The 17,848-nt window shown below is 41.9% G+C and overlaps 1 protein-coding gene across 1 annotated transcript; it reads left to right on the top strand.

Moving 5' to 3' along the window:
• Window positions 1-16,822: 16,822 nt before the first annotated feature.
• On the top strand, window positions 16,823-17,632 carry LOC110944878 (extensin-like). The gene has a single exon (XM_022186525.2). It carries the CDS (start codon window positions 16,823-16,825, stop codon window positions 17,630-17,632), a length of 810 nt encoding a protein of 269 aa, XP_022042217.2.
• The last annotated feature ends 216 nt before the right edge of the window (window positions 17,633-17,848 follow it).

Below are 17,848 nucleotides of genomic sequence, written 5' to 3' on the forward strand. Positions count from 1 at the left end.
GGGATCATCCCAGGTTCAAGGATCCTCCTTTGTTCCAGGATCATCCCAGGTTCAAGGATCCTCCTTTGTTCCAGGATCTACTCAGACACCAGGATCCTTCCCGATGCCAGGATCCCTAAGAAGTTTGCAAACAGGAAATCCAGATGTCCATCAAGGGGACTTCATTCCGATGCAGACCATATCCTCCACTGGCCCCTCCATTGTCCCTGAATCTCAGCAACATGGATTCACAACCACTGTTCCTAATTTGAACCCAATGGGAGGTAACACTTTGAATAATTATCCTACTACTAACCATGGATTCATGCAGGATACAGGTGTCAATCACGCTATGGCCAGGGAATTACAAAAACTAAAGGACATGATCTCGAGTGTTCCGGGAGTAGTTAAACCCATACCTGAAATTGCAGATGGGAGCCATAAGGTATCTCGTTTTGCACCACCAATTTGTGATGCAGAGGTACCCAAAAGGTTCCATATCCCTACTATGAAGTTATATGACGGTACAACGGATCCAGAGGAACACGTAGCACAATATAGGGAGAGGATGGAAATCAATCCTATCCCAGAAAAAATGAAGGAAGCATGCTTATGTAAAGGATTTGGATCCACTCTTACGGGATCAGCTCTTAAGTGGCTGCTAAGTCTTCCCCCTTACTCTATTACTTCATTTGCTAATTTAGTTAATTTATTCAATAACCAATTCTCATGTAGTAGAAAATTTGAAAGATTAACCAGTGATTTATATAGGGTAACCCAAAGTCATAATGAATCATTAAGAGATTATATAACTAAATTTAGTAAGGAATCCTTGGACATTCCCAACTTGGATATGGCTACGGCTGTTGAAGCCTTCAAAATGGGATTGCTTAAGGATTCATTATTCTATGATGATCTTGTTATGACACCATGCAGGAACTTAGATGAAGTAAGAACTCGGGCACTCAGGTTCATCCGGCTAGAGGATGACAAGAGGATCCAGGAGAGACAAGTAGGATCCTCAAAACAAGACAAACAAGGATCCTCCTTCAAGAGCAACAAATTCAAATCCTACCATAGAAATGAAAATCAGAATGTGCATGCTGTTGACCAGGAAGAGGATGATGAAGATTATCCTCCAATCTCAGAATATTGTTTTTCTGTTGACAATCATGAACTGATCCTTGCAATGCAGAATCTAGGTGAAAAAGCTAGATGGCCCAGGAAGAATGATAAACCATCCGGGAATAAAGACAAGTCAAAATGGTGTGCATACCACGAGGATTTCGGCCATCTGACTGAAGATTGCATAGCCTTAAGAAAGGAAATTGGATACCTACTAAGCAAGGGGCATCTAAAAGAATTGCTGGGGAGAAAAAAGCAAAGGACCCAGGATCCTGAAAGGATCCCCGAAAAAGCCCCAGCACCTCCGGCAAATGCACAAGTGATCAACTTTATATCCGGAGGATCAGACATCTGTGGTACATCCTTCTCGGCGGCCAAAAGATATGCAAAAGAATCAAAAATGGACAATGGAGAAAGGCCTATTAGAACATCAAGTGTTTCAGAAGGGAGGACGATAACGTTTGATGAGGATGATCGCGTTAACATCCAGGACCCTCATCATGATAGTTTAGTTATTACTCTCTTTATTTCTAACCATTTTGTCCGCAGGATCCTTATCGATGGAGGAAGCTCAGTGAACATTATCCAGCTTGATGTACTGAAGAAAATGGGTATCCCAGAATCAGACATCACACCAAGATCCTCCGTGCTTGTAGGATTTAGCGGAGAAACGAAGAAAACTCTGGGGGACATCAAACTCCCAATCTATGTGGAAGGATTACATAATTATCAGAAATTTTGTGTTATTGACTGTTTATCTTGCTGCAATGTTATCCTTGGCAGGCCTTGGATACATGATATGAAAGCAGTCCCATCCACCTACCATCAATGTGTGAAGCTCCCTAGCCCATGGGGGATAATCAAGATCGAAAGCGACCAGCAAGAAGCTAAGGATTGTTACACCTCATCCATGAAGCTGACATCGAAGCCAAGGGAGCAATAGCAATTACAGTATCCTCCGAGGAACGTCTTGGAGGCAAGGGAGCAGGATGTGGATGAAATCCTTCTGGATCCTAGTGATCCTGAGTCAAAGATCTATATCGGGTCAGGGATCCTTGGCAAGATGAAAGAAGATCTACTATCCTTCCTCAAACGACGAAAATCCACCTTTGCTTGGAAACATGAAGACATGACAGGTATATCTAAGGACATTATAACTCACAAACTTGGCATTGACAGGTCTATCAAACCAATCCATCAAAAAAGGAGGAAGTTTGCACCAGAAAGGAATGCCATTATCCAAGAAGAAGTAGAGAGGCTACTTCGAGCAGGTATGATCAGAGAGGTAAAATATCCAAAATGGCTAGCCAATGTGGTTGTTGTCCAAAAGAAAAATGGAAAGTGGAGGGTATGTGTTGATTTCACTGATTTGAATAAGGCATGTCCCAAGGATCCTTTCCCATTACCCCACATTGACTCCATGGTGGATGCAACGGCGGGGCACGAACTGTTGACCTTTATGGATGCATCATCTGGATTCCAACAAATCCAGATGGAACCATCTGATCAAGAGGATACAGCCTTTATGACCCCAACCGGTTTGTATTGTTATATTGCCATGCCCTTTGGACTAAGAAATGCAGGTGCTACATACCAAAGGCTGGTGAATATGATGTTCAAAGATCAAATTGGAAAAACTATGGAAGTGTACATAGATGATATGGTGGTAAAATCAAAGAAAGCGGAGGATCACCTAAGGGACTTGGAAGAAGCGTTCGATATCCTTGATAATTACAATATGAAACTTAATCCTTCCAAGTGCCATTTTGGTGTCAAGGCAGGAAAGTTCTTAGGATATATGGTAACTCAGAGAGGCATTGAAGCAAGCCCAGAACAAATCAAAGCATTAATAAATATCAAATCTCCTGCCAATGCCAAGGATGTTCAAAGGTTGACAGGCAGGATAGCGGCTCTGAACAGGTTCATATCGAAATCCTCAGAGAAATGCAAAGAATTCTACGATATCCTAAGGAAGAATAAGAAGTTTGAATGGACCGAGAAGCATGAGAACGCTTTACAAGCCCTTAAAGAATATATGTCCTCAGCACCAGCATTAGCAAAACCGGAAAAAGGAGACGTGTTATCCTTATACCTGGCGGTATCCTCAACCGCTGTGAGTGCTGTCCTTGTCAAGGATCACGAAGGTACACAATATCCTATCTACTATGTAAGTAAAAGTTTACTTGATGCCGAATCCAGGTACTCACACCTCGAAAAACTTATCCTTGCATTAATCATGGCATCCACTAAGCTAAGACATTATTTTGAGACCCATACTATTATTGTTAGAACTAATTTTCCAATCAAGAATGTCCTCAGGAAACCAGAGATGTCAGGAAGAATGGCTAAGTGGGCAGTCAAGCTTAGTGCCCATGATATAAGATACGAACCAAGAACAGCCATTAAATCTCAAGCCTTAGCCGACTTTGTGGCTGATTTCAGTAGCGATCTACAAAAAGAAGCTGAATTGGAGGTCCAGCAGCTGGATGAAACCAAGGATCCCTGGATACTACATACTGACGGATCCTCAAATGTCAAAGGCACAGGGCTAGGGATCCTACTAAAATCGCCACAGGGGGACATAATACCCCACTCCATAGCCTGTGAGTTCCAGGCAACTAACAATGAGGCTGAGTATGAAGCCTTAATTGCGGGTTTACAAATTGCTAAGGATATGGGGGTAAAGTATCTTAAAGTATATGTAGATTCATTATTGATCACTAACCACTTTAATGGATCCTACGCTGTTAAAGGCGAGAAACTAACCAAATATTTAGAGATAGTCAAAGAACTGGCACTCTCTTTTGTCTCTTTTAGCTTGACACAGGTACCAAGGGAGGAGAACACAGAGGCTGATGCATTGGCCAACCTAGGATCATCTTTGAAGATTCCGGAAGATATAAGTATCCCTATCATCCATATCCTGGCTCCTGCCATTGAAAAACAGGTGGCCATGGAAATAGAAGAGGATAATGCAATGATCCCTAGTGAAGAAGCCCAATCTCACTCAGGATCATGGATCTCACCGATCATGGAATACTTGCAACATGGGGAGATCCCGATGGGAGAAAATCCTAGAGCTTTCAGGATTAAGGTATCTCAATTCACAATTCTGAATAATGTATTATATAAGCGATCTCTTGCAGGACCATATTTGAGATGTATCGAGGATCCTGAAATTGAAGAGGTGTTGAAGGATTTCCATGAAGGAGATTGTGGAAACCATACTGGGGGCAGAGCTTTGTTCTCAAGGATCCTTAGAACAGGATACTACTGGCCAACCATGAAAAGGGATGCTGTAGAATATGCTAAAAAGTGTGATCCTTGCCAAAGACATAGCAATATCCTCCATCAACCAGCTGAATTTTTACACCCAATACCATCCTCTTGGCCATTCATGAGATGGGGAATGGATATAGTTGGCAAACTCCCTAAGGCACCTGGTGGAAAAGTATTTATGCTTGCCATGACTGACTACTTTTCCAAGTGGATAGAAGCTGAAGCCTTTGCTCAAGTCAGAGAGAAAGAAGTTATATCCTTTATCAAAAGAAACATTATAACCAGATTTGGCATTCCCTCTGAAATTGTATGTGATAATGGTTCTCAATTCATTGGAAGGAGAACCACTAACTTTTGTGACAGTTGGGGAATCAAGATGATAACATCAACACCAGTTCATCCACAAGCCAATGGTCAAGCAGAATCATCCAACAAGATCATCATCAACAATCTGAAGAAGAAGCTAGGATCCAAGAAGGGAAAATGGGCAGAAGAGTTACCTTATGTGCTATGGGCTGATAGGACAACTCCCAAAAATGCCACTGGTCAAACACCTTTCTCTTTAGTATTTGGGGCAGAAGCAGTGATCCCAACAGAAATGGTGATCCCAACTGCTAGAACAAGTGCTCGTGATCCTGAGGAGAATGCTGCAATCCTAGCTCAGGATTTGGATACTATTGAGGAAATCAGGGATCTAGCCAGAATAAGGATGGCAAGCTACCAACAAAGAATGGCTGGTGCCTACAACAAAAATGTCAGGATAAGAAAGTTCCAAGTTGGAGATATGGTATTAAGAAAAGCATTTCAAAATACTATTAATCCTGCTGACGGGAAACTAGCACCAAAATGGGAAGGTCCCTACTTGATTGAAGCTGAAGCAGGAAAGGGGGCATACAGGTTGCTAACCATGGAAGGAAACTTGTTACCAAGAGCCTGGAATGCTGTTCACTTAAAGAAATACTTCATGTAAACATGATCCTTCATGCATGTGATCCTTACATTGGAGTATCCTTGAAGGATCCTGGTGCTATCAATGATCCTCACTCTGGTAATATGCTTATCCTAGAAACTATTATATTTTCTTATTTTCAACTTAAGGATAAGGATCACGTATCCTTTATCCTCTTCTCACGAACCATTTGAGTTATGATAGTCCAGGTATCCTCCGCATATCGTCAAAGATCCTTGAAAGCACCGCAAGTCTTTGGGTCCAACCCCAGTTATCCTTGGGATTATCCCCAGTTTCCGCCAGTAGCGCACGATGATCCTGGTATAGTTCACGTCTTTGGGACCAGTACCCATTTCCGGGGCTGACAACCTCATCGTACTGGCTATACTTAGGATCCTACGTATAATGGTAGACGTACCATACATCCGTTCCTAAGGTTTCTAACGTTTTCACGTTAGCTAAGGTTTTGACATTTTCATGTCACTAAGTTTGGATAGTCGCCAGTAAGGGCCATACTCCAGTTTACATACGATCCTTTGGGCTTGTCCCCAGTTATCCTTTGGGCTTGTCCCCAGTGATCCTCCGGGATCATCCCTAGTTATCCTTTGGGCATGTCCCCAGTTACTAATTTATCTTTTACATTGGCTTAGTCCCAAATTATATTTCGATTTTCAGGTCTTCGAAGACTAAACATATAAGGATCCTTAATCCTTATCAACTACCAAAGTTATATCTATGATTGTCTTTATTGAAGGTTAGGATCCTAACTAGGATCCTCAGGTATGATCCTTGACTATATTGATTATACTAACCAACCCTTATACTTTGGTAACCAAACCTATGATCCTTGAATTAAAATACTTTGGGAATTTTCAATATGAGGATATTTGATCTAGGATCATATCCTAAGATTATTAAACATACTCTTAACTCTTGTCACCTTTTGCAAATATACAAAAAACTGAGAAATAAGAAGATAACTAAAGGGTAACAACACAGGATAAGCCAAAAAAGTTAAAGTTATATTATTAAACAGAAGGATCATTAACCCTTTCAAAATGTTATCAAAATTGCCAACCCACGTTTCTACCAGCAAAACGTGGCCCGTCCACATGGGTTGGCAAAGGGTGTCCATTGTCTATGCGGTCATAGCATTGTGCAGGAAAGTAAAAACGGCAGGATCACAAAGGCTTCATCCCCCAAACAGAGGATCCCTCCACCTTTTGTAATCCTACCTATTGTCTAAAAGGATCCAGGATCCTTAACCCTAAGAAACTATTGTTTAAGTTACAGACCATAATTGTTCACAAACCATCAACCACTACCACAAAACCTAAAAAATTGGGCTCCGGCCTAGTCAACAATATCCATCATCGCCCAATCATGCAGCTTACTTCTTCGCTGCTCCATCACCACCAGCTTCTCCACCCTGATCCTTATCAGCATCACCTCCCTCCAGCCTTGGGATATCCTCAGCATCCTCCTCGTCATCCAAGTCCGCCAGCCTTGCCTTCCAACCTTCAACGTCCCATGAGCTTTTGTCAAAGGTGGGATCCTGAGCCTCCTCAGCCATTTGAAGTTGTATCTTGTACATAGCAATCGCCGCCGAGACCTTGGCATCTTGGGTGATCTCCTGCTTCTCATTATCCATATCAATCAGCCTTTGAGCGGCTTCATCTTTGGTAGCCTGGAGTTCCTTCTCAAGATCCGCTATCGTAAGATCCTTTAACACACCCATTTGCTGAAGGTCGGCAATCTGGCTCTCCTGATTTTCAACATGGCCAAGATAAGTTTCAATCTCAGCAAGTTTCTGCAACAAAAGAATAAAGACAAGCTCAGAATCAGGTGATCCTCAAAAGATACTAGAGATAGATAACCAACAGGGGCAGTGATCCTCACCTCGTTCACGTAGTCAAGAAATTGCTGACGAAGGAGAGGGAATCCTTGGAGTTCATCAGAGGCTTTCCTCTTTTTTCCCTTGCCCCGAATGGACGCTTTAGGAGCTGAGACTGAAGGGCTGGCAGCGGGAGCTTTCTTCTTTGAGGAAGTGACATTGGCAAGGTCACTGATCCCAAACTTGGAGGCAGATTTAACAGACCTGGCAGATTTTCCAGCGCCTACACAATTCAAAAACAAGATAAGTTCCCTTCTCAAATTAAATATTTTTACATAAAACTAACTTTCTATGAGGATACTTACTTGACATTGTGGCAGATGCAGAGGATATCTCTTGAGAATCTTGGATAATGATTTGGAAGCTTCTAACCTCAGGATCAAGCTTTTTAAAAGCTAACACTCTTTCTTTGGCAGCAGGGGTCAACTTTAAGTGAGCAACGGAGATAGCTGCATAAAAAGACAAAAAAGAAAAAGACATCAGTGATCCTCATCATATGAGACAGGACTGACTGTGATCCTTCAAGGATCCTCTACCCTACCATGAGTGGCCCATTCCTTGGGCAGATCCTTCCCGTCCGGGATGGAATCCCTCTTAACAAAGAAAAACCGACGTTTCCAGTTTGTATCATTCTTGGTAACTTTGAAGATAGGGTGATCCTCCCCAGCTTTCCGTTTCAGCAGATACCGATGGGAACCAAACGTAGTGAGATCATAGAGCTCGGCCAGCTCTGCCATCCCCAGATCAATCCCTTCCTGCTCGATGATCCTCTCGAAGGTATAAAGAACCCTCCAGATCATCGGCATAGCTTGGATATATGAGATGCCGGTTAAAGAAAAGAAAGATTGGGTGAACAACGGAAAAGGATATGAATACCCAATAAGGAAGGGAGTAGCAGGAAAAGCCACCCAGACATCTGAGACAAAGTCGCTCAAAGCAGTAGGATCAAAGGATTTAAAAACAACATTCGCCGGGAAACAATGGCGAATCTTGTCTATGTGGACATCAGTAAAGCAGCACCTCTCCACGGGAGAATCCTTGATAATCCCCTGGCTCTTTAAGGGACTATCCTTCTTGGGACCCTTGTGCGGAGATTTACGGAGCAGCATGTTTAGAGCGGAAACAGAGTAAAAGCAAAAAACAGAGCAGAGAAAAGGAAGAAGAGAAAGAAAGAAGAAGAGGATACCTGATCAAAGTCTTCGGTGATGATTATAAAGGGAGATACTTCGAATTTAAATAACAAAACGATCCTAACCCTATCTCCTATTTATAATGATGATTTGCAGGGATTGTCACATCAGTGACGTAAATATCACAACGGCTAGTCCATATGCAACGGCTAGTAATTCGGAACCGACCGTTAGAGATAAGCTCAAAACAAAATATAACTCATTTATTTACAATTAACTCCTTATATTTTGGGGGCAATTGTTGGGGCTGGATTTTTACTATAGATGATCCTCATACGTGATCCTAACCAGTGATCCTTGTTTCTTTAGCAGATAGTGATCCTCAGCCGGACTTCAGGATCAGGATCATGGGACATTATGGTGATCCTCACACTAACGGTCACTTCCGCTTATTACAACATTGTTTTGCAGGAACATCTAGCAGGATATGCCCTACACATCATGATCCAGGGACGCGTTTTCACAAATATGGCAAGAGCTAAATTGGAGATAGACGTTGTACCGGATATGGAAACTTAGCTTGATTTATGGGCAGCAATTTAGGCTAGATTATCTTTATTTCTAAAGGGGTAATGAGCTGATTAGTGGTCTATCTACCTTAAATAGGTCACCTACACTAGTATAAAGAGGACTCTTCCTCATTCGGAAGAACACACACGACATACAACACAACTCTCACACACTTAGACAATAGTGATCCTTGTACTCAGCTCATTATCATCCAAAGTTGTAATCATATTTCTGTTATAGTGAAGTTGGTGATCGGTAGTTGCCATCACCCGAGGTTTTTTATGCCGGAGATCATTCATTGATCAAGGGCTTTTTCCTCGTATAAATCATTGTGTCTTTGCATCTTTTATCACAGAAGTGATCCTTTATTTTCATAATTGACCAAGCATCATACCCCATTTTCATAAAGTTTGGTTATATTATCCTTGTGTGATTTTTGACCAAAACACATACCACGAGGATTTCGAACATCTAACTGAGGATTGTATAACTTTGAGAAAAGAAATTGGATACCTGCTAAGCAAGGGGCATCTAAAAGAGTTGTTGGGAAGAAAAAAGCAAAGGACTCAGGATCCTGAAAGGATCCCTGAAAAAGCTCTAGCACCTCCGGCAAATGCACAAGTGATTAACTTTATTTCCGGAGGATCAGACATCTGTGGTACATCCTTCTCGGTAGCTAAAAGGCATGCAAAAGAGTCAAAAATGGATAATGGAGAAAGACCTATTCGAACATCAAGTATCTCGGAAGGAAAAACGATAACATTTGATGAGGATGATCGCATTAACATTCAGGATCCTCATCATGATAGTTTAGTTATTACCCTCTTTATCTCTAACCATTTTGTCCGCAGGATCCTTATCGATGGAGGAAGCTCAGTGAACATTATCCAACTTGATGTTCTGAAGAAAATGGGTATCCCAGAATCAGACATCACACCAAGATCCTCCGTGCTTGTAGGATTCAGTGGAGAAACGAAGAAAACTCTGGGGGACATCAAACTCTCAATCTACGTGGAAGGATTACATAATTATCAGAAATTTTGTATTATTGACTGTTTGTCTTGTTGCAATGTTATCCTTGGCAGGCCTTGGATACATGATATGAAAGCAGTCCCATCCACCTACCATCAATGTGTGAAGCTCCCTAGCCCATGGGGGATAATCAAGATCAAAAGTGATCAGCAGGAGGCTAAGGATTGTTATACCTCATCTATGAAGCCAACCTCGAAGCCAAGGGAGCAATAGCAATTACAGTATCCTCCGAGGAACGTCTTGGAGGCAAGGGAACAGGATGTGGACGAAATCCTCTTGGATCCTAGTGATCCTGAATCAAAAATCTATGTCGGATCAGGGATCCTCGGCCAGATGAAAGAAGACTTAATATCCTTCCTCAAAAGAAGAAAATCCACCTTTGCTTGGAAACATGAAGACATGACAGGTATATCTAAGGATATTATTACTCACAAACTTGGCATTGACAGGTCTATCAAACCAATCCATCAAAAGAGGAGGAAATTTGCACCAGAAAGGAATGCCATTATCCAAGAAGAAGTAGAGAGACTACTTCGAGCAGGTATGATCAGAGAGGTAAAATATCCAAAATGGTTAGCCAATGTGGTTGTTGTCCAAAAGAAAAATGGAAAGTGGAGGGTATGTGTCGATTTCACTGACTTGAATAAGGCATGTCCCAAGGATCCTTTCCCGTTACCCCACATTGACTCCATGGTGGATGCAACGGCGGGGCATGAACTGTTAACCTTCATGGATGCATCATCTGGATTCCAACAAATTCGGATGGAACCATCTGACCAAGAGGATACAGCCTTTATGACCCCAACCGGTTTATATTGTTATATTGCCATGCCTTTTGGACTAAGAAATGCAGGTGCTACATATCAAAGGCTGGTGAATATGATGTTCAAAGATCAAATTGGAAAAACTATGGAGGTGTACATAGATGATATGGTGGTCAAATCAAAGAAAGCTGAGGATCACCTAAGGGATTTGGAAGAAGCATTTGATATCCTTGATAATTATAACATGAAGCTCAATCCTTCAAAATGTCACTTTGGTGTTAAGGCAGGAAAATTCCTAGGATATATGGTGACTCAGAGGGGAATCGAAGCAAGTCCGGAGCAAATCAAAGCATTAATGAATATCAAGTCCCCTGCCAATGCTAAGGATGTACAAAGGTTGACAGGCAGGATAGCGGCTCTGAACAGGTTCATATCGAAATCCTCAGAGAAATGCAAAGAATTTTACGATATCCTAAGGAAGAACAAGAAGTTTGAATGGATTAAGAAGCATGAGAATGCTTTACAAGCCCTTAAAGAATATATGTCCTCAGCACCGGCATTAGCAAAACCAGAAAAAGGAGATGTGTTATCCTTATATCTGGCGGTATCCTCAACCGCTGTAAGTGCTGTCCTTGTTAAGGATCACGAAGGTACACAATATCCTATCTACTATGTAAGTAAAAGTTTACTTGATGCCGAATCCAGGTACTCACACCTCGAAAAACTTATTCTTGCATTAATCATGGCATCCACTAAGCTAAGGCATTATTTTGAAACCCATACTATTGTTGTTAGAACTAATTTTCCAATTAAGAATGTTCTCAGGAAACCAGAGATGTCAGGAAGAATGGCTAAGTGGGCAGTGAAGCTTAGTGCCCATGATATAAGATATGAACCAAGAACAGCCATTAAATCCCAAGCACTAGCTGACTTTGTGGCTGATTTCAGTAGTGATCTACAAAAAGAAGCAGAATTGGAGGTCCAGCAGCTGGATGAAACCAAGGATCCTTGGATATTACACACTGACGGATCCTCAAATGTCAAGGGCACAGGGCTCGGGATACTACTAAAATCGCCACAGGGGGACATAATACCCCACTCCATAGCCTGTGAGTTCCAAGCAACTAACAATGAGGCTGAATATGAAGCCTTAATTGCTGGCTTACAAATTGCTAAGGATATGGGGGTAAAGTATCTTAAAGTATATGTAGATTCATTATTGATCACTAATCACTTTAATGGATCCTATGCTGTTAAAGGCGAAAAACTAACCAAGTATTTAGAGATAGTCAAAGAATTGGCACTCTCTTTTGTCTCTTTCAGCTTGACACAGGTACCAAGAGAGGAGAACACAGAGGCTGATGCATTGGCCAATCTAGGATCATCCTTGAAAATTCCAGAAGATATAAGTATCCCTATCATCCATATCCTGGCTCCTGCTATTGAAAATCAGGTGGCCATGGAAATAGAAGAGAATACTGCAGTGATCCCTAGTGAAGAAGCTCAATCTTATTCAGGATCATGGATCTCACCAATCATGAGATACTTGCAACACCGGGAGATTCCAACGGGAGAAAATCCTAGAGCTTTCAGGATTAAGGTATCTCAATTCACAATTTTGAATAATGTATTATATAAGCGATCTCTTGCAGGGCCGTATTTGAGATGCGTCAAAGATCCTGAAATTGAAGAAGTGTTGAAAGATTTCCATGAAGGAGATTGTGGAAACCACACTGGGGGCAGAGCATTGTTCTCAAGGATCCTTAGAACAGGATACTACTGGCCAACCATGAAAAGGGATGCTGTAGAATATGCTAAAAAGTGTGATCCTTGCCAAAGACACAGCAATATCCTCCATCAGCCTGCTGAATTCTTGCACCCAATACCATCTTCTTGGCCCTTCATGAGATGGGGAATGGATATAGTTGGCAAGCTTCCTAAAGCACCAGGTGGAAAAGTATTTATGCTTGCCATGACTGACTACTCAAGTCAGGGAAAAGGAAGTCATATCCTTCATTAAAAGAAACATTATAACTAGATTTGGCATTCCCTCTGAAATTGTATGTGATAATGGTTCCCAATTCATTGGAAGCAGAACCACTAACTTTTGTGACAGTTGGGGAATCAAGATGATAACATCAACACCGGTTCATCCACAAGCCAATGGTCAAGTGTAACACCTCGAAATTTTGTGTCCAATGATGTGTTAACACGTGTCGTTTGATTACACGTGGCATTTATAATAAATAAAGGACTAATTTTGACAAACCTTGAAAGTATGTAAATTCGAGGGTTATAAATGTCAACAAGGGTAAATATACTGTATAGTATCCCTAAATAATGCTTGAACCTTCAAACGAATAAATTAAAGATCGTACGAAAACAAAACGCGGAAGAAAGTGAGAAATTACAAACTACAGGGGTTAACTGTGTCAACATGTTTAATAATACCTCTGAGTGACCCTTTAACGTTCCCAAGACTTTGTAACGGTATTATACACTCACTAAAATAATATATATAAATTTCGCGAAGTTTCGTTATGAAACGAGAAAGTTACGATCGAATTCGTAAGCGAAGGGCTAAAAGCGTCAATAATATAAATTTAAGCCTTCTGAACAATAATTAAAATTTACCGAGGACTTAACAGTACGGGTAAATAAGGCGAGGTCCCTGACCGTAATTAACCGAGGGCCTTATCGCAAAGTTACCCCTTCAAACCCGAAAGGTTAAGTAAATCATTACAAAATATTCGATATTAATTACAGAGATTTTGTAATGATTAGAAAAAGATCAGATTTTTAACCTTTACGGACCGCAAAGGCCAGGCCTTACGGACCGTAAAGGGGGTGGCAGATTTGAATTGTTCCGCCTCTGGCTTACGGACCGCAAGGCCGAAGCCATACGGTCCGTAAGCGATCGCCAGCGACAGAAACATGGCTGTTGGCTGTTTTAAACGCCAAAACATGTAATGATGGGTCTTACAGAGGTATGGTTGCCCCCTACTCGACCCATAACTCCCCCATACAGCTGCCATTCATCCAAGGGCACTTGTAGCATGAGTTGTAGTGATCTTGAAGCTTAACATTTACTATAAATAGCACCTTTGTATGCATAACATTCACAACACACAAAACTCACTCATCTGATCATTCCAAGAGCTCTAAAGCACTCCTCTGTGTTCATAAGTCTTCTCTTAAGCTTCTGTAAGTAATTCAACCTTTATGGTTTCCACATTTCCTTAGTATTTAGCTAAAAACCAAACCGTCGTAAATACGGTTTGACTTTAAAATAACCCAGTGATGGTTCAGTCTTATGACGAATCAAGAGTAGTTATAAGTTGGTATCAATGGAGGTAATAAACCCCTAAAAGGGTTCCCTCTGATCACCACTCTAACTATGTCAAATGTCGAGTCAAACGTGCGGTTAAAAAGTCAACAGAAAGCTATTTTAGCGATTTATGCATAATCTGTAATGTATATGTTATGGAACCTGTTTTGACAATCATAAAACATGATAATAAGTATATAAACCTGTTTGCGCTCGTTTGAATCGATCATTTACTATATTGAACCGGTTCGGAGCCGAAAGTCGCAAAAGTTTGACTTTTGCTTTGACTTCAGTTCTGACCCGTTTTAGTGAGGTATAGATATGCCTTAGGACTCTCTTAGGACCAGGTCACATGTTGGTATAAGCCTCTGTGATCGGTTCATGAGTTATCCGAGTCTTTTGCGCGTTCCGTCAAACCGCCTAAAAGTTGACCGTAACGGCCTTTAGAAAATAAAAAGAGTATTTCGGACACGTGAACGGACCAAAACCTTGCTTATTAAATTATAAGCATGTCCCTAAAGTTTCACGTCAATCCGAGGTCTAGAATGAGAGTTATGCTAAAAGGCGCACTTTTAAGAAACTTTTGCATTTAACGGCGCAATTAGCATAACACCTATCTAAACCAAGTGTTCGTCACCAAAACTTTTACCCACTATTATAAAATAATATTTTGGGATTTTGGAGATTTTTAATGATTTTTACCTTGCTCATAACCTACGGTTATGGCTACGGTTCGGTAAATACCGAATATGCCCTTTTCGGCCAAAACGGGAGTTCTACGAGGTCTTTTGACCCGATTCCAGTTGCTACTGATTTTAAATAATAAATAAAGTATTTTAAACTTTATAAACTGGTCGGGAAACTCAGATTTCCTGTAGAACCCGAAAAGCTCCATTAAAAGTCTTTAAAATGACCGATAAACCCCTACGGGGCGATATTCTAAATAAAACTCGTTACGGGCATTACGGAAAGTATCCTACGGATACCACAACCTATTTAAGGCATATTGACTTAGGAAATAAGCGTAGGACTCGCATGATTCACCGTTTCGCCAATTGCGCGCACGGTTCGGCTTATGAAACTAGTTTTCATAATATAGCCGATACGGGTCAAATAATATTATTTGAACCCCAAAATCCAGAATGTGAACCATAAACCCATATTAAACAAGTCTTTGAACTTGTTGGGTCGGAATCACATTCCATTCTCGGTTTTCGCTTTTCGCGCGATTAAACCTTAACTATATTCCGGAACCAACCAGTCTAGGCTACGGCCACTATAAAGACCCGTTAGGATTCTAAGAGGTTAATTAAAACCTTCGTTCCAGATTAGGAGCCCCGGTAAAAGATATCGGCAATTTAATCTAACTAAGGATTTATACTTGCAAAGGTAAATACTTTTGACTTATTTCCCCTATACGGGCTTGGGTTACGGTATATTAATACCGCTTGATTGAGCATTATATGATTCCATCGCTTAGGTGGTTAATTGCTTTAATATGATCGGCTCATTTAAACAGTTTTGTTTCTTACAAGCCTTTGGGGGGTTATTGACCGTTGTCCCGGATATCCTTGGCATCATTTTACGAAATGGCCACGACCATCGACATCCCGGTGTAGGCGTACACCCGGTATATATTGTCGACATATAAGTTTTAAAAGACGTAGCCGTTGGTTTTTATACTACGGCTTTACGCAATGTGGTGCGTCAATTAATCTTTAACCCGGCACGACCCGGGCCACTAAACGCATAAAAGAACATGTAAAACGTTCACAAGATCATTATGAATTTTCCCAAGTTATAAAAGAGTTTGTGCCTTGTGCATTCAAATCAATTTTAATAAACATTTTAAAATGAGTCAGTTGAACGTATTTACCAGTGTAAACTGACGTATTTTCCCCAAAAAGATTAAATGCAGGTACTAAACGCAATGGGCCGGTATTAGCATCCTTAGCATCATAGATAGTCTCGCAAACTTGATGCAATATCTGTATGGACAATATTTTGTTATTCGATCCGCTGTGGATATCCAACTTCTGTAAAACATTGATATTTTCACCAGAGGTTGAAATATGTATTTATCTTTAAAGCTTCCGCTGTGCATTATATAATTGTGTGGTTTGACTATATTGTTGCCAACATCGTCACGGTAATCCCCCACCGGGCCCACCGGTGAAACACGTGGAAATCGGGGTGTGACAGGTTGGTATCAGAGCCAACAACTGAGTGAATTAAACACTAGCCTTTTGTGTTTAATCTCAGCTACACAATTGCACATACTTGAGTCTAGACAATAACTTAAGATAAATTCGGAATAATACTCCCTTTTATCTTTTTCTTTCTTATATGATTTTTAATAAGTTTTGAAGCAGGAAAATGCCACCTGTTATATTTCGCGGACGAGGAAGGGGAAGACGAGGCCGAGGAGAGATCGTTACCCGTAACGATCACGAAGCAGGACCGTCAGGTACACGACCTCCCTCAATAACAAGGAGCGAGGAACCCCAGCGAAGGAGAGACCTGTACGAGCCGGCAAGACACTCAACCTCGCACAGTTCAACACCATCCTACCGACACTCGTTCGGGCCAGACTCGGAGAACGACCCGAACAACCCACAACCTTCCTACATCCCGCTACAACGCTCAGTATCTCACCGTGCATTCGGGGATCCTACCCCGTACTTCATAGGTCAGTTCAATCCGGCTGACTATATACAGGAACCTTCAGGATTCGTTCCGCTTGGTCCTCAAGACCATTTTTCTGAAGACCCCATGGAAGAAGACGAGGATCCTACTGAGCCAGCGCGTGGTACGCCCACGCATCCGATCGAAATCTCCGATGGATCATCATACCATGGTCCCCAATACCAAGGCCCTGACAGCTTTATGGCCTTGTTCGACCAGCATGAGTGGTATTACACACCATCTCAGCATGAGTCGTCACAGCAGCAGCAACATCAGCGAGATCCTTCTGAGGACCCGCACTTTGAGGCAGTGACGCCACCGCCTCCCCCAGCTACTCAGCCAGTAATGCCCGATCCGCCAAGGCGGAGAAGATCAAACGAAAGAATGTCTACCCGTGGAGGGGATTTCCACTTTAGCACCCCTCGACATTCGAATGGTAGCCATTATCCATCCTTACCGGAGGAAGGGCCTTCAAGCCCAGCTCACGAGGCGAACTCAGCACCGGTTGCACGTAATTCGCCACCATTTGGGGACGACCGCCCGTTACCCCCATACGCAACAAACTATAATCCGTATGAGCCAACATCGCGCGCGCACTACCACTACAACTACGAGCGCGACCCCTATGTGGTAGCGGCCAGGTATGACGCCCGCTACCCAGACAGAGCTCAAGGACCCCCAAGAGCGCCAGATTACTCAGCACATGGGTATCCCGCGCCACCAAGACCTCCAGCTCCTCAAGCACAACCACGATTCTCTCCTCCTGAGCAAGAGGAGATACTCCAGCGATTAGACCGCGTGGAGAGAGAGTTTGAGGAAGAAAAGAAAAGCCACCGAGGCTTCCTGAAGGGCTTGGCAAGCCTATTGAAGGGCAAGAAGAAAAAGCGAGACCACTAGCCCTAATGATTGTACTAGTGTAATTTCTCATTATAAATAAGTCCCTGCGTGGACATTATCATATTCCAGTCCTTACATGGACTTATCGTATTTTAATCCTACAAGGACATAAGTCATGAACTAGTCCCTCTATGGACCTATCTGATATTTTAACCTTATTAAAGGTATGTACTGTATAAGACCCGTTTAGGGCAAAGTGTGATAATAGTTATAATT

This window comes from Helianthus annuus, chromosome 3 (genome assembly GCF_002127325.2).
Source record: "Helianthus annuus cultivar XRQ/B chromosome 3, HanXRQr2.0-SUNRISE, whole genome shotgun sequence".
Classification (NCBI taxonomy): domain Eukaryota; kingdom Viridiplantae; phylum Streptophyta; class Magnoliopsida; order Asterales; family Asteraceae; genus Helianthus; species Helianthus annuus.

Excerpts from the sequence above, each read along its gene's own strand:
- LOC110944878 (XM_022186525.2), top strand. The coding sequence starts at position 16,823 with ATGGAAGAAGACGAGGATCCTACTGAGCCAGCGCGTGGTACGCCCACG.